The following is a 24,961-nucleotide window of genomic DNA, read 5'->3' as shown; positions in this document are numbered from 1 at the left end:
AATGCATTTAATAGCTAAACGTGATTCTCTCATGGTTTTTCCTTTTAAACTATCATTTTTAGTTTTTGTATATACTAATTGGTATCTCAGTGATACCAGTAACCAGTTTGTCTTTTGAAGTAATTTTATTTTCTTGTTTTGCCAGATAGTATTTATAAAACCTTTTACAATGTTCCCTATTTTAGACGGCAGCCTTCCAGAAACTGTGGCCCTTTTCAGACTCTGTCTACTCCTTATTATTCAATTCATAACTGGATTTCTTATATACATATTTTTGACAACTCACAATGGGTTGTGTGGATTTACAAAAACTTGATTGAAAGCGTTCTCTTCTTCTACATTCTCACATTGATCATTTTGTAAGTATACATACTGTATAATTTTATTTTTATAAAATGTGATATGTTCATTCCATTCTACAGTATATAGTACATCTGGTTCACAAGAATCACTGAACCTAACCTAAAACATAAACGGACATTGTGCTAACAAATTACTAGACTATGGGGCATATCCAATTGGGCGTGCGGTTTAGCGAGGTAAAAAACCTTGCGTCCAATTTTGAATTAAAGCGGGTATACACGCTTCCGATACCCACAGTATCCAATAAAATAATTGTGGTTGCAGGGTTTTCAGAGCTGAAAACCCTGCAGCGCATGAAAAAAAAAATAAATAAAATTACACCTGCCCGGGGGTCTCCATGGCTCCCAGTGACCTCCCATCCTTGTCAAGGGCTGCTGGGAGATGTAGTTCTCCCAGGGCCCATTATGGGGGTCACACACATCGGGGGTCACTCACACACACTCATACACACTTACAAAACATTATCTGGTCCCGATGCTGAAGAAGACACCGCTTCGGAAGGTGAGTAAGGTCTAATTAAGCTAATTGGAAACTTCCAATTGCTTAATTATACCTCTGGGGTGGGTGCCGCTGGGGTCCCAGAGCAAGTCCTGGTGATTTTTCCTAAAATTAACAATTTTAGGAAAAATCACACTTGCTCTGGAGGTACAAGGAAAAAGCCTTCTGGCGTTGAAAAATAGCAAAAACCCCACACCTAACTGAATAGCAAAAATCCCGTATCTGCAGAAAAAAGCTCCCTGGTGCGGGATTGTTCCTATTCTCGCACCTACTGTAATTGAATATGCCCCTATATGAGCAGCAGTCTATACAGTTGTATGGGATGTTATAGGACACTAGATAGCTCAGTGCAGTAATACAGATGACTAATTTTTGTAACATCTAGGAGCTAGCTTAAAAGTTTAGGGGCCAGACCATCATGTCCGACCAACATACAGTCAGAGAGAAAATGCCCCAAGAACAAGCAGGAACTGAAGACATTTGCAGTAGAGGCCTGGCAGAGCATCACCAGGGATGAAACCCAGCACCTGGTGATGTCTATGCGTTCCAGACTTCAGGCTGTAATTGCCTGCAAAGGATTTGCAACAAAGTATTAAAAAGTGAAAGTTTGATTTAGGATTGTTTAGTTTGTCCCATTACTTTTGGCCCCTTAAAAAGTGGGAGGCACATATAGAAACCGTTGTAATTCCTACACCGTTCACCTGATTTGGATGTAATTACCCTCAAATTAAATCTGAAAGTCTGCAGTTAAAGCACATCTTGTTTGTTTCATTTCACAGCTATTGTAGTGGTGAATAGAGTCCAAAATATGAAAATTCTGTCAATGTCCCAATATTTATGCACCTGACTGTATATGAAAACTTGTATAGACCACCTTCAATGCCCCTGAGACCAGACATGCCATCAGACTAACACACATGGACATCAGACTCTGCTACATGCCATTTCTTGGGCTCTAATTCACAGTGTGCCAAACACACACAATACCCCAATTCACAGTGTACCACAGGAGTGCCCCCAATTCATAGTGTGCCACACAGGAGTGCCCCCAATTCATACCTTGCCTCACAGGAGTCCGCCCAATTAAAAATAGTATTGTACGGTGAGGACATTCTAATGAAACCAAATCCAGTCACTCACCAGCTGTGTACAGCACGGTGGAGTTTACACTCTTCCTCCACTGTCAGCAGTGCTGCAGCTCCTTCGGAGGCCCCTCTCCTCCTCCCTGCCGGCAGAGAACTGCTCCTCGGAGGCCCCTCTCCTCCTCCCTGCCGGCAGAGAACTGCTCCTCGGAGGCCACTCTCCTCCTCCCTGCCGGCAGAGAACTGCTCCCCGGAGGCCACTCTCCTCCTCCCTGCCGGCAGAGAACTGCTCCCCGGAGGCCACTCTCCTCCTCCCTGCCGGCAGAGAACTGCTCCCTGGAGGCCACTCTCCTTCTGCCTGCCAGCAGAGTACATCAACCTAAAAGCCACTGTCCTTCTCTTTGTTGGGCCTGTGGAGGTAGTATTTTAATGTCCATGACAAAATTAAGGTGATAGAAGAAGTATGGTCTAGTCCACAGGTTCTCAGGACTCAGGACCCCAAACAGTGCATGTTTTCCAGGTTTCCTCACAAAATCACAAGTGAAATAATTGGCTCCATCTGTGGATCTTTTAAAATGTGTCAGTGAGTAATGAATACACCTGTGCACCTGCTGGGTGACCTGGAAAACATGACCTGTGTGGGGTCCTGAGGACCGAGTTTGAGAACCACTGGTCTAGTCCTATATTATTATTTTCAAAAAAGTGACAAGGATATATCCCATTGCTCTGGGTAAATCAAAATCCTTGGAAGCTGCATGTAAGGAAGCCATCACTAGGATGGCAACAAGCATATATTTGATAGAGGAAAATAGAATGCTAGAGTCAAGATGGAAAGAAGACATGATGGAATTTTAAAAAGGACACACACATATGATACCTGTCATGGCTCTAAGACCGGACATTGCAATATATGGCCTGTCAATTTCTGGCTAAAAATGATAGAAGTGGCTTAATAAATGTACTTACATAGGGAGGCAATGACTCCTTACAGGCGATCTGTTTGGCTAACCTCTTAATGGCAATAGCATGAATGGATTCAGGGAGACTGATGGTAAATAGCAGTAAAGATTACAATGCCTTGTGTACTATGGCAGACTAAGCCATCTAAGACACTGTCCCTGCTTCCTAGAAGATATAAACATGGAAATCATTAGTAATTCTTGATCTTCAGTATCAGTTTATAAAGGTCTGACATTTTAAATTCAGTACATTTAATCAGTAGCACATGCACAACTTGGAGTTAGTTGGTTATCCAAGTAGCATTTGAACAATGTTTATCTATGTATCCCAATATTCAAGGGACAAAATAATATTCGAGGGGCACCAGGCAGAAGTTTATAAAATAGACATATGCCCTATGGCATGGCAACTTCTCTAAGGTCCTCATTGTCTTTCAGATTACAAGGCTTTTCTAGATACACTAATGTCCTTCTAAAAGCCCTTTCAAAAAGAGCTTCTGTTTTCTCACATCCCAATAGACCTGAACTGTCTTCATGAGCCTGAATTTTTTGTCATCCAACCCTGAAGTTGACATTCATGGAAGTAATTTGAGATACCAGACACATCCTGGTGTCATTACAGGTTGAGTCTCCGATATCCAAAATGCTTGGGACCGGGGGTATTTTGGATAACGGAATATTACGTATTTTGGAATAATGAAATATCTTGGGAATGGGACCCAAATATACACACAGAATGCATTTATGTGTTATATACACCTTATACACACAGCCTGCAAGTTATTTTATACAATATTTGTAATAATTTGTGCCTTAGACAAAGTTTGTGTACTTTGAACTATCAAAAATCAAAGGTTTCATATTCTCAGTCAAGCCAAAAAATTCCGTATTTCGGAATATTTGGATATGGGAGACTCAACCTGTACCAGAATATCACAAAGTCAAAATTCAGTGGCAAATACTGTTCAAAAGACATCCTATTCCTCTATTAAATATATGTGCTCAACTAGTGGTGTTCCTGGTAGTAACAACAGTATCTGCTTGCCGGGTTATTATTCACCTCAGACTGATCTGTGAAAATGTTTTAGCAGATTCACATAAAGACAGGCAAAATGTTGTGTCTAGTTGAACAGCAACATCAGGAATGGTGCACCAGGGAAGATCCTATCCTGGAAGACTATAACCATGTACGCCAGAGCCTTTGGGTGTGGATCCTTCTTAGAGGACCAAGCTGGTGAGGGTTGATTAAACCTCAAGGCAGTGAGCTTAACTCTGTTATGGCTCCATTTGATAACAACACCAAATGCCAGTGGCTTATTTAGTTTAGTATCACTATAATACTTATGAATATGCTGCTATTTAACACAACTTACCTGTCCAGCGTGGTCCAGTGCTGTCTTCCTCCTCCGCAGTGTCCTCTGTTGTGCTGCAGAAAGGTGGGTTGCTGACTAAGCACATACGCGATGGCGGTCTGTGCATGCACATTTTGCTTCAACCCAGCTGGAAGGCTTCACTGAAGCCAGAAATGCTTCTCTGGGCCCCCATTGCCAGCAATGTCACAAACAGCAGTAAAATAATCTTACTGCTGTTTGCTAAATACTAAACAGGTGTCATAACCCCTTTTAGCGTAAAATTGAGTGCAAATGGGGCTATGCTCATTCTTTAATGGAGCCCATAGCGCTCAAGTCATCATACAGCAGCATTCTATCAATCTATTCAGTAATCAACTACAGTATATAAACAAAGAAGACTGTACTCAGAGCTGAACCAATTTAATCTTGTCCCTAACTATTTTCACCTGAGTAGAACTCAATCTCAAACAGCTGGTAGCACATTTTACATCAGGGATTAAGAATTTGAAGGTGAACATCCCCACAGGCTCAGACATCATACAGATGAGTAGAGCTACAACAAGTAGTAGTATTTTTTAACCTTCAGCACTTGTGTGGACAACCAGAAAAAAAGCACAAAGACTCCAAGGGGTATATTTACTAAAGTGAGAGTTTTTAGAAGTGGAGATGTTGCCCATAGTAACCAATCAGATTCTATCTACTATCTTCTAGATACTAATTACATCATTTGGCTTTACTCCTTGTACTTATCACTTGCTAACCAACTTAATGCTGATGGGAAATACAAATAATTATAATGAAGAAGCAACTGGTAATTCGTGCCTAGACCAAGGGAATGTATGTGCTAGACACATACTGTATGTACAGCATGTTATTTACCTGTGCAGACTCTGAGCAAACTCAGAGGCGTATTTATTAAAATTTTCCATATGAACTTGAAAATTAGCATTACTTATTACCACGAACTGCAGCAATAAGGAATATTTTTTTGCCTGCTCCTTGTCATATTTTAAATCCATACGTACCTATAACCTCAGTAAAATCCGACTGATGTCACACTTATCTCTAGACCACAGGTTCTCAAACTTGGTCCTCAGGACCCCAAATGGTGCATGTTTTCCAGGTCTCCTCACAGAATCACAAGTGAAATTATTAGCTCTACCTGTGGATGTTTTAAAATGTGTCAGTGAGTAATGAATACATCTGTGAGCCTGCTGGGTGACCTGGAAAACATGATCAAGTTTGAGAACCATTGCTCTAGACCAGTGGTTCTCAAACTCGGTCCTCAGGAACCCACAGGTCATGTTTTCCAGGTCACCCAGCAGGTGCACAGGTGTACTTATTACTCACTGACATTTTAAAAGTTCCACAGGTTTGAGCTAATTATTTAAATTGTGTTTCTGTGAGGAGCCCTGGAAAACATGCACTGTTTGGGGTCCTGAGGGCCGAGTTTTAGAACCACTGCTGTAGACACTATGTATAAACATCTCATCGGCCGGAGCGGGGGAGCGATAACTACCCCCTCCGGCGCTACCCGCTAAAGACTGCAGCGCATCAGACTAGTGCTGATGCGCTCTGTCTCAGTCCTGGCCAGCTCCACTGAGCATGCGCAAGATCTCGCAAGTATCGCGAGATCCGCACGTGCAGCCTGGAGCGGTATCAGCGCACATTACGTGCGCTGATACCGCTTCTGAGCATCATACATCTCCCCCAATGTACCCTGAGGAGATGATCACACATGAATATAATTAATAGGGGCCTCTGGCAGAAAACAAAAGGACAGGGGAAGATAGGACAAACAATGGTGACTATTGCATGGTGAGCTCTACAAGCAAACTTAGTAACGGCTTCACAGAAACTAGTATATAATTCAGTCCATCTGGCAGTGTGTAAACACAGTATATCTGTGAAAGACGTCATATATATTGCATCGGCTATGCTGGATGACAGGTACAATATATCTGAAATATATATCATTCACACCTGCTTATGTGTACACTGAGCAACTGACAGGAGCCTGCTATAATGACATCACAGCGGGTTCTTCTGGCCAGACTTATTGGGCAGCTGAATGGTAAGTATGTATGCACAAGGTCGTTTGTGCATAACCTTACCAAATTGGCTGATCTAACAATTTGTTGTTCAATTGTGTACCCCACATAAGTCACACAACAAAAAATATTGGTATACATTTATCTCCTAATGTTAACATTAGAAAAATACAAAAGGAGAAATAAAGAGTAAAGCTGGCCACACATCTAAAGATTATCTGTCCAACCAGCCAACTAGTTGATTGGTTGGAATGAAAATCTGATAAGGTATGAAAGCAAATGACAATCAGCAATTTGCTCCCAAACTCCGGAAAATGGACAAAAACTGTTGTTTGAACAAATTGTTTAGATCAAACATTGAACAAACTTGTCTGATGACCATTTTCATCTGTTTTCTGGCATTTAGGAGCAAATTGCTGATCATCATTTACTCCCATACGTTACCAGATTTTCATTCCAACCAATCAACTAGTTGGCAGGTTGGACAGATAATCTTTAGATGTGTGGCCGGCTTAACTTTACTGAATAGTGACTTGTACAAGTAGACATATTAACACTATTAATATAGAAAAGGGGGGGTACAGCTCTCTAGGTTAATCTGTCAGTGTCCTTAGCAGCTCAACATACAGAGGTATCCCTGCCTCTGTTTAGACAAAATTATATGAATAAATATACTGTGGTGCGCTCTGGGGAACTTAAATGTATCTGGATGATTTAACTATGTGCTGTATCTTTGATTATTTTATCAGTGTGTAAAGGTGTTACAGTCCCATATACAACCACAAATTATCCGCATTAAGGGCCTGATTCAGACCCGCTCGCAAGCGGGTCGATGGTCCCCCACTGCGCATGCGCCACCTCCGGCGTGCCCATGCGCGAGACCCATCCAGCGACGGCAGATGTCGCTAAGGGTCTCGCTACAAGACGGGGTGGCTGTCGATGGTGAGTGACAGCTAGCCCCGTTTTGTAGGCGGGGAGGGGGGTGGCTGCACAAACGTAGGCGTTGCCTTAGGAACGCCTGGCGTTTGTGAGTGTGATGTCAGTAGTGGACTTTCTGCTCTATTAGAGCAGGAAGTCCACTCGGGCTTGCGAGAGCCGAGACCTTACCACAGGATCACATCGCAAGCCCGATGGTTGCGATAATTGCGACGGACTCCAGGCTGCTTGCACAAGCTGTGAGTGGTCACACACAGCTTTGCGAGCAGGCTGGAGAGAAAAAAAAAAAAGCCCTGATTCAGAGCGAGCGCTCGCCAGCAGCGAGCGGCTCTGAATCAGGCCCTAAGTCCAGAATTTGTCTGTAGTAGAAAATTAGTCCTTAAATGTCCTCAAATATCTGTAGGTAGGATGTTCATATAAGTCCCAGAACAAACTGATGTTCTGAAAGTTACATCAGTTTGCTCTGGGATTTATATGTACACACTACCTACAGATATTTGAGGACATTTAAGGACTAATTTTCTATGCCATACCTAACAGCACCTCCAATGTTTTTGGGAGAAATCCCCTTAAAAATGAGTGTGGTCTCATTGGAAGTAGTCAGGGTATGGAAGAGTCAGGGCATGGTTTGGGTGGATCAGGAAATTGGTCTAATTTGTCAGAATTTTCCAAATGTCATGGAATGTTAACAGGGCAGCATGGATGGTATCAGAGACTGGGTCTCCAGATCAGCCCTGGCAGTCCCCCTGCACGCATAGCCCGCAAAAGGGGTGTGACCTCGCCATAAAAGAGGCGTGGTTACGTCTCCCGGATGACCTGCTCGGCCTACTTGGGGGGGCGGCCTGAGGCCAGGTCCCCATGAATCCCAGCACACACCCGTCTTTTAGTATCCAGGTCGAGCAGAGAGCCAGGAGACAGCTGCTTGGCCAGGGTTTAACAACGGACGGGCCTGTCAGGCCACCGGCCAGTGCCAGGTGGCCAGTCCGACCCTGAATGGCACACTGGTTAGCATACCTGCCTCACAGCACTGAGGTATTGGGTTGGATTCCCACTGCAGCCCTAACTGTGTGGAGTTTGTATATTCTCCCCATATTTGCTTGTGCTTCCTCCGGGTACTCTGGTTTCCTCCCACACTCCAAAAATATACTGGTAGGTTAATTGGCTTTTGACAGACAAATCCCTAGTGTGTATGTGTGTGTACATGTGGTAGGGAATATAGAGTATATATAGAGTGTAAGCTCCACTGGGGCAGGGACTGATGAGAGTGGCCAATTATTCTTTGTAAAGCGCTGAGGAATATGTATGTGCTACTGTATATAAATAACTGGTAATAAAATTAATGGGGTGTTTGGTATACATTTTATTAATGATAAAATATACCAAACAGCACAAGCATAATTTATAGGTTTTTAATAAATATTTGCTTATTATAGTTGTCACTAACATTTCCAATATTGTTGCAGAATTATCTCATATCTTTACTGGCAAATCTTACAAGGAGAGAAGATAATGGTGAAGAGACTGCTTGTGCAAATAGCCAATGTGAGTACTGTATATATCAAAAAACTAAACTACATATGTTTTTTAGCTACTTTAAATTAGTATATATTGTTTGCTAAAATAATTTGTGTATTGTTTTGTACCTGCATTGCATGGCTCTAAAATCAGAACATATAATAAAGATGGAATTAGACTTTAGAAGATCTTACTAAGCTGACCATTGCTGAGCAGTCAGGCCTGCCCTCTATCACAGCATATTGCTATTACACTGTGTGAGGGCATGTTTCCTCTAGGATGAGAGCCAAATGCATACATATCTTTCACCTTGAGAGCATTATCTGACATCAATAAGATTGATGGGAGGGCTCTAGAAGAAAATAAAATAATTGTGAGGAAGATATTTAAAACAATGGTAACCGTACTTATTGGTGACTTGTAGAAGTAGACTTAATAACACCGTACCCAACAGCACCCCCAATGTTCATGGGACAAACCCTCTGAAAAAGGAGTGTGGCCTCATTGGAAGTGGTCAGGGTATGGGTGAGTCAGGGCATGGTTTGGGTGGATCAGGAAATTAGTTTAATTTGTCACAATTTTCCAAATGCCATGGAATGTTATCAGGTATCACCTCCCACTATCAGCTGCAGCTCCAGAGTAATGGCTTGTGTTGGACGCTGTCTTGGCTTTTGGTTTCAGGAGGTCTGGATTGCAGACATGTCAGAGAGAATGACCTGCAGATTGTTGAAGCAAATGAAACAGTTTAGTCACATAGAGGTCTATTTATCAAGCAGTGAAAAGCGTGGAGAAGCGGACCAGTGGAGAAATTGCCCATAGCAAGCAATCAGCTCCTACCTATTATTTTATAGACTGTACTTGATAAATTCTACTTCAAAGCTGATTGGTTGCTATGGACAACTTCTCCACTGGTTCACTTCTCCACACTTTTCACTGCTTGATAAATAGGCCCCATAGATTGATAAGGTTGGGGGTAGATATTCAGTAAGGAATGACAGATTGCTTGGTGTTCACTGTAGGATTTAGTGGCGCAGGGTTCTGACTACTGAGGGCAGCACATTTTACTTTTGAAGGGCAAAACTTTGGATGTGTCGCTAAAGCTAATGTATTCAGTTATCATTATACATTAGTATAATCAATGCTAAATTATATGTACTGTAATGAAATGCCCACAATTCAAATTACGCCACACATAGTGGCCAAAATTCACATTCCACACAGTAGTGCCCATAATTAACATTATGCCACACAATAGTGCCCCTAATTAACATTATGCCATACATAGGGCCTGCGTACAGATCGCAGTTGCTAATATAAGCTAATGCTTGCCAAAGCACAGCCGACATAAAGACGCACACTGCTGCCTTCTCATATCCGTCCAATGTCGCTCTTCTGTGTAAACATTGATACCATCGATGCACAACGGGCAGTCTTGCAGCATTTACCAGCTGCAAACACTGTAAGCCTCCTGGCATGCAGAGAGCTTTCATGTTGTGTAGCGTATGTAATCGCAGTGTATGCACGCCCATGAAATGGCATTCAAATGGACAGACGTCTGCATTTTCACAACCATGGTCACAACGCGATTGCTGCGCACGCACAGTGCGGCTTATACACATGCACGATGGCAAACAATTGCTCGATCTGCATTTGTAATCGCCATTGTGTCCGCTACTGAATCAGGCCCATTGTGCCCAAAATTCACATATCACACTGTAGTGTCCCTAATTTATGTTATGACACACAATAGTGCCCTCTGTTTACATTATGCCACACAAACAAAATTCACATAACTCACAGTAATGCTCCCATTTCACATTATACCACACAGTAGTGCCCTGAATTCATATTTTGTCACACAGTAGCGCCTTCAGTTGATATCATGTCACATAGCAGCGCTTTCAGTTTATATTATGTCACACAGTAGTGTTTTAGTTCATATTATGTCACACAGTAGTGCCTTCAGTTCATATTATGTCACTCAGTAGTGCCTTCTGTTCATATTATGTCACTCAGTAGTGCCTTCAGTTCATATTATGTCACTCAGTAGTGCCTTCTGTTCATATTATGTCACTCAGTAGTGCCTTCAGTTCATATTATGTCACACAGTAGTGCAAAATTTGCAATATGAAATGGTCTAAGACCTCATGTCTAATGCTGGGCATACACTATACAATTAGCTGTCAGACATCTGTCCAGTCTGGCTGGTTGGAATGAAAACATGGTAATGTATGGGAGCAAATGATGTTCGACCATATGGTCCCAAACACTGGAAAAAGGACAAAAATGAATTTTCAATTTGGTTAAATTCATTTGATTTAACCATTTTATCAAAATGATCATTTTTGTCTGCTTTCCAGTGTTTGTAAGCAATTGGTCGATTGTCATTTGTTCCCATACATTAAAAAGTTTGGGAACCACTGGTATAATATATGCCTAGAACTAGAGTGGTGCTTGTCATGTTGGGCACATAAAAAAATATGCTTATACTGGTCTCACAAGCAAATATTATTCTAGGTAATGTGTCAGCACTAAATATTAAGGATCTGACTCTGAGTGGCACGCACTGCCATTGCCTGACGCAGCAGAGCGATGTTTTTCTACTGCGCATGCGTCCCAATTGTTATTGCATAATCGCTGCACGCAAGCAGCTTTGCAATTCCGTCCATGCTAATATGCAAATGCAGTAGGAGGTGTATGCTATCCCCTGCTGCATTGGCGATCCCAACACTGCGACCAAGGTCACAGGCTGGGATCACTATTGCGAGCATCGGTCATCGACCTGGCCTTGCCACTCCCAAAACACGGGGCCATCATGCCTCGTGTCTGGGAATGCCGGCTGTTCCCACACCGCCCCTTAAATGCCTCTGCCTGTCAATCAGGCAGAAGCATAGCAGGGGCAGTGTGTGATCATCCGATAATCGGAAATCTGCGTTCAGCATTGCACTTACATGCAATGCTGAACCAGCCTGTGTCTGAAATGTATTGGAAATGTAGTGGGTGGTGACGGGGGTGGCTAATCAGGGGTGTTATGGGAGTGTTGCGGGCATTATTATTATCATTTATTTATACGCAGTGCCTTACAAAGTACATAAACAAATAGGTGACCAGTGACTTACAGTACAATGCAATACAGGGCATGGATAATATACATTACTACATTAGCAACCATAACACCCACATAAGCAACAGAGCATAAGCAACCAAGTGTTAGGTGTCCTAGTGGGGAGTAAGAAGTAGATGAAAGGAAAGTAAGGAGAAGCACAAGAGGGTAGTGGGTCCTGCTTGTAAGAGCTTACATTCTAAAAGCATGGTTGCTTACAAAGACACTTCATCACTCACATTGGAGCCATACTTGGATGGAGAATCTGCACCTGCCATAGGGCTAGTACGTTTCCATGGTGTGACCGATAGTGGTGTCTAAAGACGCTGACAGTGGGCATCTCAGCCTGTGCACATTGGGATGCACGGATGTACACCAGGGAAGAACTATGTAGCGGCATTAGTCACAGGATCGTCTGAAGCAATAAACACAGATACGAAAGCGGCTGTGTCAGACTCAGAATCAGCCCCTAAGAGATGACATCTGATAAAGACATGGGGACATGACATGACATGGCTGTTTGCATTTCATCGCTGTGCTCAAACTGATGATGCACCAACTATGTACAGTACTTCACAGCTAATGCGTCATATCGCTCCCACCTTGGCAAGCTAAGGTTGGTTCATTGCATGCCCCATGGGCAATTGAGGCTGTGAGTCTACGTGGCTCCTGGGAAGCTTCTGTGGCCATAAAGGTGACGGACAATCCGTGACATTGAGTGGGATTCACAAAGTCTCCCCTGTGAATGTGTCTTTCCTGGGAGCCCATCTGCTGATGCTCTGTGGTTGCTCCTAGGCTCAGTCAGTGACTATGATTCTGTGTGATGTCCTGCGGATAAGTACTGGGCGCAGGCCAGCAGTCATAAACAGGCAGGGAGCATCTCAACATTTACACACTGGGTTGGGTGCGGCACCTTCAAAATGAGCCTAGCATGAACACTAATTATAGTCATCGTATAATATCTCAGCCCAGGAACAGGCACTTAGCAAGCCCCAGAGGTGGCATCCAGGAGAACCTATTTTAGTTTGAATTGAGGAGAGATGGGTTGGTTGGTCTTGGGCAATCACTACATAGACAATTTGACACCCAGATTAAGATTTACCCTGTGGGAGTTATACAGAATCATGTCCTGGGGAGAGAATGGACTTAGCTTGAATTTCTCTGTACAAGCCGACAAGATCCAAAGTTCTCTAATTCTCTCATCTATAAACTCCTTATTGAGGCCTTTTGGCCTCCTCCTAAATGTACACATGACTGGTAGCTTGCAATTAGGTGTTCCACTTTCGAAGTGACTGTTCCAATACACCTAGGTATTATCACAGTGTCTTAATTTGGTACAGATATCCCAGCGTTCTCAGTAAAATGTTCCCTGGAATATCAAATAAGAATTGGCACTGTAACTGCATATATGGTGGGATTGTCTGATACTTCAGCCATTTTGGATGGTGCATAATAAAATCTCTAAAGAGATATTGGGAGAAGACTTGCCAGTTGGCATAGATATTGGGAGAAGACTTGCCAGTTGGCACAGATATTGGGAGAAGACTTGCCAGTTGGCTCAGATTTCCTGTACCTAAAAGTAACTAAGATTCCATTTTCTACTTATAAGAAATCTCTTTTTAAGGCGCTTCAACAGTTTGGAAAAGGCCGATATTCCTGTATGCAATGGTAAATGGAAAAGCACTACTCTATCGGGGACTGGTTTCCCAGTCTTGCATTTTACATGTATATGTAGGATATCAATTTATCTGCCTTTGATAGAAATGCACAGTTCTAGGCTATTATACAATCGGATCCATTTGCTGGTAATGTCACCAAGGTGCTCTCCAGTACAGCCCAGCTTTGAGGGTTTCATGATTAAGTATTATGTATTGGCAGCGCCCATGTTATGGGAGCACTCTCTTTCCCTATCCCACCTCCTTTTGTTGCTACGTTATTTTGGTTTCCTTGTGTAATACAGAAGAACACGACAAAGTTGTGCTGTCATTTCACTACATTTGTTATGTGTTGTATTTTGGTCAATAAAGATAGTTTGTATAAAAGAAAGATTTGACCAGTTTGTACTATTATTTAGGGGAAATTAGTATTATAATATAATCCCACTCTCTCCAACTCCAATGTACTTTTCTACAGTGAGGCATACCCCACCAAATTAACCGTTTTTACTAGCTGTCCCCCAAAAATGTCCTCATTCCATAAAAAATCAGCTCTTCTTGCTAAGGTTACAAAGGCCCAACAAGATGTATTCTAATCAGTCTGTCCCTGTGCTGCCCCACCGCCTCTCCACTGACCCCCCAGGTGTGCCCAGAGAAGACTTCTTCTCTGAGCATCTTTAAAACTGGCACATTAAAATGTCAGGCCGTGTTCATGGCATTCTGGGCCATTCCTTTTATTAAAGTTTCAGTGTCTATGAAGTCCCTCGGATCGCTGCCTGAGAGTGCTTCAGCCTGGTAAGCCACATACACGTAAAATGTATGCTGCTGATATGTGGTGAACCCTTTAGACAAAAAGTCGTTATAGATACCAGGCATTCATTCTTTAAAGGAACAGCATACCAGACCATGCCACCTTTTTTGCACCACAGCCCATTATACAAGTGGATATGGATGTAGATACTGTAGCTCATTTTTAAAAAGACATGCCCAAATATAATGGGCTCTGATTAGCTAGTCTCAGCACGATTCCAGCGATCGTATAGCCATTATATTTACAACAACCTTGTTCTGCCTTAAAACAAATAAGCGCTTTATATGTAATGACTGTATCGCCGGAATAGCACTGGGAAAACCAACAGAGCCTATTACATTTGGGCCATGGTCTTTGAGGCTTCATGGAGTGTTATACATGTGCAGATATATTACCCGTGTGCTTTATTTTGGTGGTAGGTGTGTTCAGGGGAATTTTTTCAATTAGTTATAAATTAAAATAGCTGAGTCTATCAAAGATTCTTTCATTGAAAAATGTGTTTTTAATAATAAAAAAAAAGACACAAAACTAGATCCTAGTTATTCCTGCTCTGCCTGATTTTACTTACTTTAAATGTGTACCCTAAGGAAAGTTTGTGAGATATACATTTTAGATGTAACCTGTGCTGAGAAAAAGAAACAGCCCAAGCTCAGCCAGGTAAAACGTGCAGGAACCAGCATTCCATACTCTCAGCCCCTCCAATTCACCCTGTCAGATGTCACTGTAAGTTGTGTGTGTAAGATTGCTCCTATACCTAGATTGGAGTATATCTGTCTGGTTCTTGCTCTCACTGATATCTTGAGTACATGTTTCCTGCTTTAAGTAAGTATTCCTAAAACAAATAAATATATAAACGAGGGTGGTTCAATAAGTAAGGTAACAAGACCTCTCACGTGTGTAATGTTCTCTATTTCATTCTAATTTTCCCGCCAGGCCAGAGCAGGTAGATCACTGCTTCCCCTCACGGCCATTAGACTGCGCCTCATATCAGTCATACTGTCCTAATATCAGCTGTAAGATGGTGGGGCTGGCAGAAACATGGTCATACACTGAGGTGTGTAGTGTGATCAGATGTCACGCTGGGAGGCGGTTTTCTGGAAGCTGAGGCATGAGGCTGCGGGAGGAAACGGAGGCGAGGGGCCTGAATGTACGACCTCCACATCCACGGGTCTTGGTCATTGGCGAGACCTAGTCAAAGGTGCGGAATCTAACCCACGAGATGGTGTTCGCCAGTGACCCCACCAATCGGGATATGGGCTTGAGCTGCACCTCGTAAGCAGGTCGCGGTCCTTTGACTAGGTGACCAAAGCCTGCGGGAAAAAAGAGAGACGAACACTCGTGGCCCAAAGGGTCTGTGCCAGTAAGGGGCACGTAGAGACACTGTACTTGAGGTACAAGGAAGTGTGCACTGCGGACACAATCTACCGGGTTGCCGGTTAGAAAGAGTGCACCACGGTGCAATACTGTAACACGTAGGTAGGGACCACAGAGTCCAGTAACGAGGTGGGTAGTAGTACTGGAGCCAGCCAGAGATTATGACGCTGGAGAGGTGGGTACGTATAACTACACTCAGGCTGTGATGGTAAAGCCCTGGTGAAATGGATAGTATACTGCACACAGGCGAGGTGGTAACGCACTGATGAGATGAATGATATAGCTGCACACAGGCTGAGGTGGTAAAGCACTGGTGAGATGAATGATATAGCTGTACACAGGCTGAGATGGTAAAGCACTGATGAGATGAATGATATAGCTGCTCACAGGCTGAGATGGTAAAGCACTGATGAGATGAATGATATAGCTGCACACAGGCTGAGGTGGTAAAGCACTGGTGAGATGAATGATATAGCTGTACACAGGCTGAGATGGTAAAGCACTGATGAGATGAATGATATAGCTGCTCACAGGCTGAGATGGTAAAGCACTGATGAGATGAATGGTATAGCTGCACACAGGCTGAGATGGTAAAGCACTGATGAGATGAATGGTATAGCTGCACACAGGCTGAGATGGTAAAGCACTGGTGAGATGGATGATATAGCTGCACACAGGAATAGATCACTGGAAGCAAGGGAACCTGGAACGAGAGACCACTAGTAACACTAGCAGCGACAATGGTTGTTCAGGCAACTACCTGATACACAGGAGCCGGATATATACCCCTGGAAGCCCACTGATTGGTCCATAGCATCAGCTGACCGGCCAGACTGTCAGGGAAGGAAGGATATTCAGAGAAGTAAGTGTCATGGTGGCGCCCATGACAGGAACTCTGATCCCGCGCACCAGGCCGCCCGAGACACCAGCATCAGGGAGAATGCTCAGCACCTCCCACGTCGCCGCACCAGCCGCCCGACTGCCCGGGAAGTCAGAGGAAGCCGGCGGGACGGTAAGGGACTGCCGATCCCCGGCTTAACTCTGACAGTACCCCCCCCTTTCAGGGTGGACACCGGACACCCACCAGGTTTACCAGGAAATCTAATATGGAAGGCTCGAACCATTTGAGGCGCGTGAACGTCATGCCCTTTCTTCCGGACCGTACCCTTTCCAGTCAATGAGATATTGGAGGTTGTTAGATTTGGTAAATCGAGAGTCCAAAATCCTCCCTACCTCGAACTCTGTACCTTGAGAAGTTTGCACTTGAGGTAACTTGGGAGCAAAAGTTTGAAAACGATTCAGCACTAGAGGACGCAGCAAAGAAATATGAAAGGTATTGGATATTCTTAGTTGAGGAGGGAGTTCCAACTTATACGCGACTGGGTTGATGACCTTGCGAACACGGTAAGGACCAATGAAGCGTGGGGCTAGCTTAATACTGGGTACTTTCAATCGGATGTTCCTGGAGGATACCCAGACTTTATCTCCAACTCTCAGCAGTGGAACAACGACACGTCGTCTATCCGCAAATTTTTTGTAGTTCTTGGACGACTGCTTCAGAGAGGAATGAACCCTCTTCCAAACGGTTGCGAAAGACTCCACCAATTCAGAAACTGCAGGGACCTCTACTGTAGGCAAATTTTGAAAGTCTGGGACTCGAGGATGTCTCCCAAACACCGTAAAAAAAGGAGTGGCTTTGGAGGAAGTGTGATATTTGAAGTTGTGTGAAAATTCTGCCCAAGGTAATAGATCCAGCCAGTTATCTTGTGAGGAGGAAACGAAGAGTCTTATGAAAGTCTCCAGCTCTTGGTTAACTCTTTCGGTTTGCCCATTAGTTTGTGGATGGTAGGCTGAAGAAAATTTTAACTTGGTTCCACAAGTGCTACATAAGGCTCTCCAAAATTTAGCTACGAATTGAACTCCACGGTCGGAAATGATCTCTTTAGGAAGTCCATGCAACCTGAATATTTCCTTAACAAAGACTCTTGCCAACTGAGGAGCAGAAGGGAGACCCATCAATGGAATAAAGTGTGCCATCTTAGAAAAGCGATCCACCACTACCCATATGGTATTGTATCCTTGGGAGCATGGTAGTTCAGAGATTAAATCCATGGATATATGGGTCCAAGGAGTATTAGGAATGGACAGGGGTCGCAGGAGACCTGCTGCCTTCTTGCGGGGAGCCTTATGCTGAGCACATTTTACACATGAAAGAATACATTCTCGAATATCCCCTTTCATTGTGGGCCACCAATAGGAACGCTGAAGGAACTTGTAAGTCTTGAGGATACCAGAATGGCCAGCAAACAGAGAGCTATGAGCCCAAGTTAGTAATTTTCCCCGTAGTTCTGGGGTCGCAAAAATTTTCCCTGGGGGAGGAGTCAACATTTGAGTAGAGGCGAAAACTACAGGATCTAAAATTGGTCGGGAACGTTGATGATCCTCTTCCTGAGTGCTGGACAAGAAAGACCGTGAGAGGGCGTCAGCTTTTCTGTTTAGACTGCCAGGACGAAATTGAAGTTTTAAATTAAATCTTGAAAAGAACAAGGACCAACGGGCCTGTCTAGCATTTAGACAGTGAGCCGTTTGGAGGTAGATTAAGTTTTTATGATCTGTGATCACGGTAACTGGAAAGTTGGCTCCTTCCAACAAATGCCGCCATTCCATTAAAGCTAACCGCATTGCTAGTAGTTCCTGGTCACCAATTCCGTAGTTCTTTTCGGCAATGGAAAACTTACGAGAAAAATACCCACAGGGATGGTACTTTCCATCACTTGAGATTTGAGACAGTACTGCCCCTACCCCTACTGAAGAAGCATCTACATCAACTGTGAACGGTTTGTCCAATTGGGGTTGGCACAGGATAGGTGCAGTGGAGAAGGCTTCTTTTAATTTTTGGAAGGCTTGGATGGCAGTATCTGGCCAGCAAATGGGATTGGCACCCTTCTTTGTGAGATTTGTGATAGGAGACACCAGTGTGGAGATATTTGGTATAAACCGCCGGTAATAATTTGAAAAACCCAAGAAGCGTTGAGTAGCCTTCAAGGATTTTGGTAACGGCCAGTCAGAAATGGCTTTTAACTTCTCCGGATCCATCCGGAGGTCTTTCCAGAAATTATGTGCCCTAGGAAGGGTACCGAGGTTTGTTCGAAAAGGCACTTGGATATTTTTCCATAAAGATGATGTTTCCGGAGGTGTGACAAGACTTCGCGGACTTGCTGGCGATGATCTTGCAAATTTTTGGAAAAAATTAGAATATCATCCAAATAGACTATAACAAAACTGTAGAGGACATCCCGGAAGATCTCGTTCACATAACCCTGAAATATCGCTGGGGCGTTGCAGAGTCCGAAGGGCATTACGAGATATTCGAAGTGGCCGTCTCTGGTGTTAAAAGCGGTCTTCCACTCATCTCCAGCTTTAATACGTATTAAATTATACGCACCCCGCAGATCAAGTTTGGTGAACAAAGAGGCCCCGCGAACTTTAGCAAAAAGCTCCGGAATCAGAGGCAGAGGATATCGATTCTTTACAGTAATCTGGTTGAGACCCCGGTAGTCAATACAAGGCCGAAGCCCGCCGTCCTTCTTGCTAACAAAAAAACCCCCCGCCCCTGCTGGAGAAGTGGAGGGCCGGATAAACCCCTTAGCTAGATTCTCCTTTATATATGCCGCCATAGCGGCTGTTTCAGGAACTGATAATGGGAAGGTTCGACCTTGAGGAGGGTTCTTCCCTGGCAGGATCTCAATACCACAGTCCCAGGAACGATGAGGTGGAAGTTTATCCGCAGCCTGTTCGCAAAATACATCGGCAAAATCTTGATAAGCTGCTGGTAGACCGGGAACAGAGGAACACTTGGGCTTGTCAGACGGGGGGAAGCTTATATTTCCACTGGAGGACACCACGTTAGTGCGGACAGGGAGTATTTGGATGAGACATCCATGGAAACAACTTGGACCCCACGATAAAATCTGCATACTGGACCACTCAAACGTAGGATTGTGCTTTTGTAGCCAGGGGAGGCCTAAAACTGGTTCATAGAGTCGGGAAGAACAAAAAATTAAATAGTCTCCTGGTGCAGACATCCAATCCGGAGGAACACTGACAGGGTTTTTGAGGAAATGGATCTCCCTAGCAAGGTCTTGCCATCTACACCAGAGAGCAGTAATCTGTTTGGCAATGGAACCACCGGAATGCCTAGGGTCTGAACCAGTGACTTAGAAATAAAACTGCCGGCAGCCCCAGAATCCACAAGGGTTTTAACCATCCTTGTCCTGGACTGGTAGGAGAGCGACACAGGCAATAAACTGTCATTTATTTGGGAGGAGTCAGAAATAACCCCCAATTGCATGCTCCCAACATCAATTAGGGTTTCGCGTTTCCCGTCAACACAGGACAATTCCTTAATGTGTGCTCCGGAGCAGCACAATACAAGCACAATTTATTTTGAAAACGCTGGTTCCGTTCGGCGGTACTTAACCGGGATCTGTTAATTTGTATCGGCTCCTCACTGCTAGAGAAGGAAGGAGAGGAATGACCTCCCAAGGATGGGCGATCCCGAGGACGATCTCCACGCCCCCTATTTCCCCACCGCTCTCTATGGCGAAGGTCAATTTTTATACAGAGGGATATAACATCCGAGAAGGTGGGAGGTAAATCCCTAGATGCCAATCCATCCTTCATCCTCTCAGATAAACCATGTAGGAAGGCTGCCTTAAGTGCTTCCTCGTTCCATTTTAGTTCGGACGCCAGGGTTTGAAATTGTACGACATATTGCCCGACAGACCGGGTACCCTGACGGACACGAAGCAAATCTGAAGAAGCAGAGACAGATCTCCCGGGTTCATCGAAGATCCTTTTGAAAGCTGCCACGAACTCTTCATATCTAGATACGAGCGGATCTGCTCGTTCCCACAAATGGGAGACCCAATCCAGAGCTGCCCCGGTTAGTAATGAAATTACATAGGCCACCTTAGACCGGGAGGTAGGGAAATTCTGGGGTAGGCATTCGAACTGGATCTCACACTGGTTTATGAAACCATGACATCGTTGAGGAGTACCATCGAATCTCTCGGGAGTAGCCAAGTGTAAACGGGATTTTTGAGGAATGACCCCCGAAGGTAATACAGGAGAAACCGTAGGAGCGACAGAAGGTGGAGCATGAGACATAGCTGCCAGAGTGTTCTGAATAGACAGGAGCTGACCAGATAATTCCTGTAGGTACTGGGCCACATGCTGCTGTGCCGCCTCTTGGTTATCCATGCGAGTCGTTAGCTCCTGGATATTCCCAGTACCTGGGGAGCCTGTAGCTTCCATTTGGCCTGAGCAAACTGTCACGCTGGGAGACGGTTTTCTGGAAGCTGAGGCTGCGGGAGGAAACGGAGGCGAGGGGCCTGAATGTACGACCTCCGCATCCACGGGTCTTGGTCATTGGCGAGACCTAGTCAAAGGTGCGGAATTTAACCCACGAGATGGTGTTCGCCAGTGACCCCACCAATCGGGATATGGGCTTGAGCTGCACCTTGTAAGCAGGTCGCAGTCCTTTGACTAGGTGACCAAAGCCTGCGGGAAAAAGGAGAGACGAACACTCGTGGCCCAAAGGGTCTGTGCCAGTAAGGGGCACGTAGAGACACTGTACTTGAGGTACAAGGAAGTGTGCACTGCGGACACACTCTACCGGGTTGCCGGTTAGAAAGAGTGCACCACGGTGCAATACTGTAACACGTAGGTAGAGACCACAGAGTCCAGTAACGAGGTGGGTAGTAGTACTGGAGCCAGCCAGAGATTATGACGCTGGAGAGGTGGGTACGTATAACTACACTCAGGCTGTGATGGTAAAGCACTGGTGAAATGGATAGTATACTGCACACAGGCGAGGTGGTAACGCACTGATGAGATGAATGATATAGCTGCACACAGGCTGAGGTGGTAAAGCACTGGTGAGATGAATGATATAGCTGTACACAGGCTGAGATGGTAAAGCACTGATGAGATGAATGATATAGCTGCTCACAGGCTGAGATGGTAAAGCACTGATGAGATGAATGATATAGCTGTACACAGGCTGAGGTGGTAAAGCACTGATGAGATGAATGATATAGCTGTACACAGGCTGAGATGGTAAAGCACTGATGAGATGAATGATATAGCTGTACACAGGCTGAGATGGTAAAGCACTGATGAGATGAATGATATAGCTGCTCACAGGCTGAGATGGTAAAGCACTGATGAGATGAATTATATAGCTGTACACAGGCTGAGATGGTAAAGCACTGGTGAGATGAATGATATAGCTGTACACAGGCTGAGGTGGTAAAGCACTGGTGAGATGAATGATATAGCTGTACACAGGCTGAGATGGTAAAGCACTGGTGAGATGAATGATATAGCTGTACACAGGCTGAGATGGTAAAGCACTGATGAGATGAATGGTATAGCTGCTCACAGGCTGAGATGGTAAAGCACTGATGAGATGAATGGTAGAGCTGCACACAGGCTGAGGTGGTAAAGCACTGGTGAGATGAATGATATAGCTGCAAACAGGCTGAGGTGGTAAAGCACTGGTGAGATGAATGATATAGCTGTACACAGGCTGAGATGGTAAAGCACTGATGAGATGAATGGTATAGCTGCTCACAGGCTGAGATGGTAAAGCACTGATGAGATGAATGGTATAGCTGCACACAGGCTGAGGTGGTAAAGCACTGGTGAGATGAATGGTATAGCTGCTCACAGGCTGAGATGGTAAAGCACTGGTGAGATGAATGGTATAGCTGCACACAGGCTGAGATGGTAAAGCACTGATGAGATGAATGGTATAGCTGCACACAGGCTGAGATGGTAAAGCACTGGTGAGATGGATGATATATTGTAGCTGCACACAGGAATAGATCACTAGAAGCAAGGGAACCTGGAACGAGAGACCACTAGTAATACTAGCAGCGACAATGGTTGTTCAGGCAACTGCCGGATATATACCCCTGGAAGCCCACTGATTGGTCCACAGCGTCAGCTGACCGGCCAGACTGTCAGGGAAGGAAGGATAGTCAGAGAAGGAAGTGTCATGGCGGCGCCCATGACAGGAACTCCGATCCCCGCGCACCAGGCCGCCCGAGACACCAGCATCAGGGAGAATGCTCAGCACCTCCCAGCCGCCCGACTGCCCGGGAAGTCAGAGGAAACCGGCGGGACGGTAAGGGACGGCCGATCCCCGGCTGAACTCTGACATCAGATTTCTGCATCTAAAGGGCACATCAGCAGCTGAAATTCCTCACCAGCTTCTCGAGGTGTGCGGTGATAACGTTATGTCAAGGAAACAGGTTTGGGCTTGGTGCACTGCCTCTGATAACGGCAGGACAGACAAGATAAGCAGTGATCCGGTCATGCAAGCATGTCCACCTCAGATGACAATTTGTGCCACATTGAAGGTCTAATTCAGGAGGACAGACGCATTTCAGTTAGTGATATTGCTGACAAACTGAACAGCTCAGTGGGTACTGTGCACAACATCGTTCCTGAGCAACTGGGTACAGGAAAAGGTGTTCACGCTGGGTGCCGAATGCATCTAACAGAAGTTCACAAAACCAAGAGGTCAGGACTGTCTTTTGTGCACTTGACGCGGTACCATGAGGAGAACTTGCAGTTCCTTCAGCGTATTGTTACAGGTGATGAAACGCGAGTGCATTATGTGACACCGAAGACGAGACAAGCATCAATGACATGGAAACACGCATCGTCCCCACCTTTAAAGAAATTCAAAACAACTCCATTAACAAAGAAAGTCATGGCGACCGTGTTTTGGGACCACAAGGATGTGCTTCTTGTTGGTTTCCTCACCAAGGGAGATACTGTGAATGCTGTCTGCTATTGTGACACATTGAGCCAGTTGCAGAGGGCAATTCATCGAAAATGTCCTGGGATGCTGCGGGCAGGCGTCCTATTGCTGCACGATAACACAAGGCCATACTCAGCCAACTGCACACTTGAGCTGTTACGGCGCTACCATTGGGAGGTACTAGACCATCCTCCCTACAGCCCTGACCTGGCCCCGAGTAATTTCCATCTGGGTTGGAAGGCGATTCACAACCGATGGTGAGCCGATGGCAAGCCATCATGTCCTGGCTTCAGGCACTTGACACTCATTTCTTGGCTTGGTGTACCATTAGAACAATTGCTCAGACAAGTATGGGGACTATGTGAAAAAATAATCTGTACCAATGCCATATTATTGATTATATATCTATGTACAACTTAAATAAATGTATGCAACGAGAGATCTTGTTACCTTATTTATTGAACCTCCCTTGTGTGTATGCATACAGTATATTTATATATATATATATATATATATATATATATATATATTTATTTGTAAAAGAATGTGTGTTGAGTGATCGCGGAATTTTCTGTTTATTTCTCTCTTGCTGTATGATAAGTAATCAGGGACATAAATAACTATGGCATTATTTAACAAGTGACTTTATGAACTGTAAACAGAAAATCTTTGATGCAAGATAAATATAAAAAAAAATTCTTTGCTTTTAGCATTCAGAAAATAAAATGCTGACTATGCTTTTGATTATTTGTTTTTGTATTATTGATGAAAATTTATAAAGAATATGCAAAACCATTCACCCACAGGTATTTAGGCCACATCAAGTAAATTAATGTCATATGATCCTGCACATGACCGTAATTTGTGTAGCAAATATTATAAAATTTCAGAATTCTATGCAGGATTTATTTTATTAATATTTTTTGTAGGAAGGAAAAGATAAAACCTATTTGCTCACAGAACTTCGAAAATCACAGAAGCAGAATGGAACAAATCGCGGAGCGCCAAACCAAACATCAAAAAGACAGGTTAGTTCCTGACCTACTGGGGTGTCTTTTGTAATGAGAGATGTATCAAGGGGAAGAATTTCTGGGAATTATGTAGATGAGGTGAACAACTTGAATTGGATGTAAAGGGGAGTCAATAAAGGGATTTGCGTGATGACATAAATTAGATCAGGGTCCAAATTTTATCATTTTATTTACATATTTTTTTTGATACTGTAACTTTAGTATAAGTTATAAAGGATCTGAATGGATGTGGTCTAAAAGTGTGAAAGTGTGTAAAGAGTGCACATAAACAGTGACGTTTCCTAGGAAAAGTGGAAATAAAGAGAGTTTAAATCTTTAATATGCTTTTGTTTCAGGAGGTATGACATAGTACAGATGTGTCCTCATACATCTAGCCTCCTTGCACGTTAAACAGCCC

At 44.1% G+C, this 24,961-nt stretch overlaps 1 protein-coding gene across 1 annotated transcript in view; it reads left to right on the top strand.

The window, feature by feature from the left end:
* Window positions 1–24,961, top strand: part of TMC5 (transmembrane channel like 5) — a 183,986-nt gene that overhangs the window by 147,298 nt on the left and 11,727 nt on the right. The window contains exons 18-20 of the mRNA XM_088476220.1: window positions 186–359; window positions 8,705–8,783; window positions 24,463–24,561. Of these exons, the coding sequence (XP_088332346.1) occupies window positions 186–359; window positions 8,705–8,783; window positions 24,463–24,561 (352 nt within the window). The remainder of the gene's footprint in view (window positions 1–185; window positions 360–8,704; window positions 8,784–24,462; window positions 24,562–24,961) is intronic.

Source organism: Taudactylus pleione, unplaced genomic scaffold (assembly GCF_031769625.1).
Source record: "Taudactylus pleione unplaced genomic scaffold, aTauple2 ptg000184l, whole genome shotgun sequence".
NCBI lineage: Eukaryota > Metazoa > Chordata > Amphibia > Anura > Myobatrachidae > Taudactylus > Taudactylus pleione.
The sequence above is the reverse complement of the archived record's forward strand: the minus strand, read 5'-3'. Positions and strand labels throughout refer to the sequence as shown.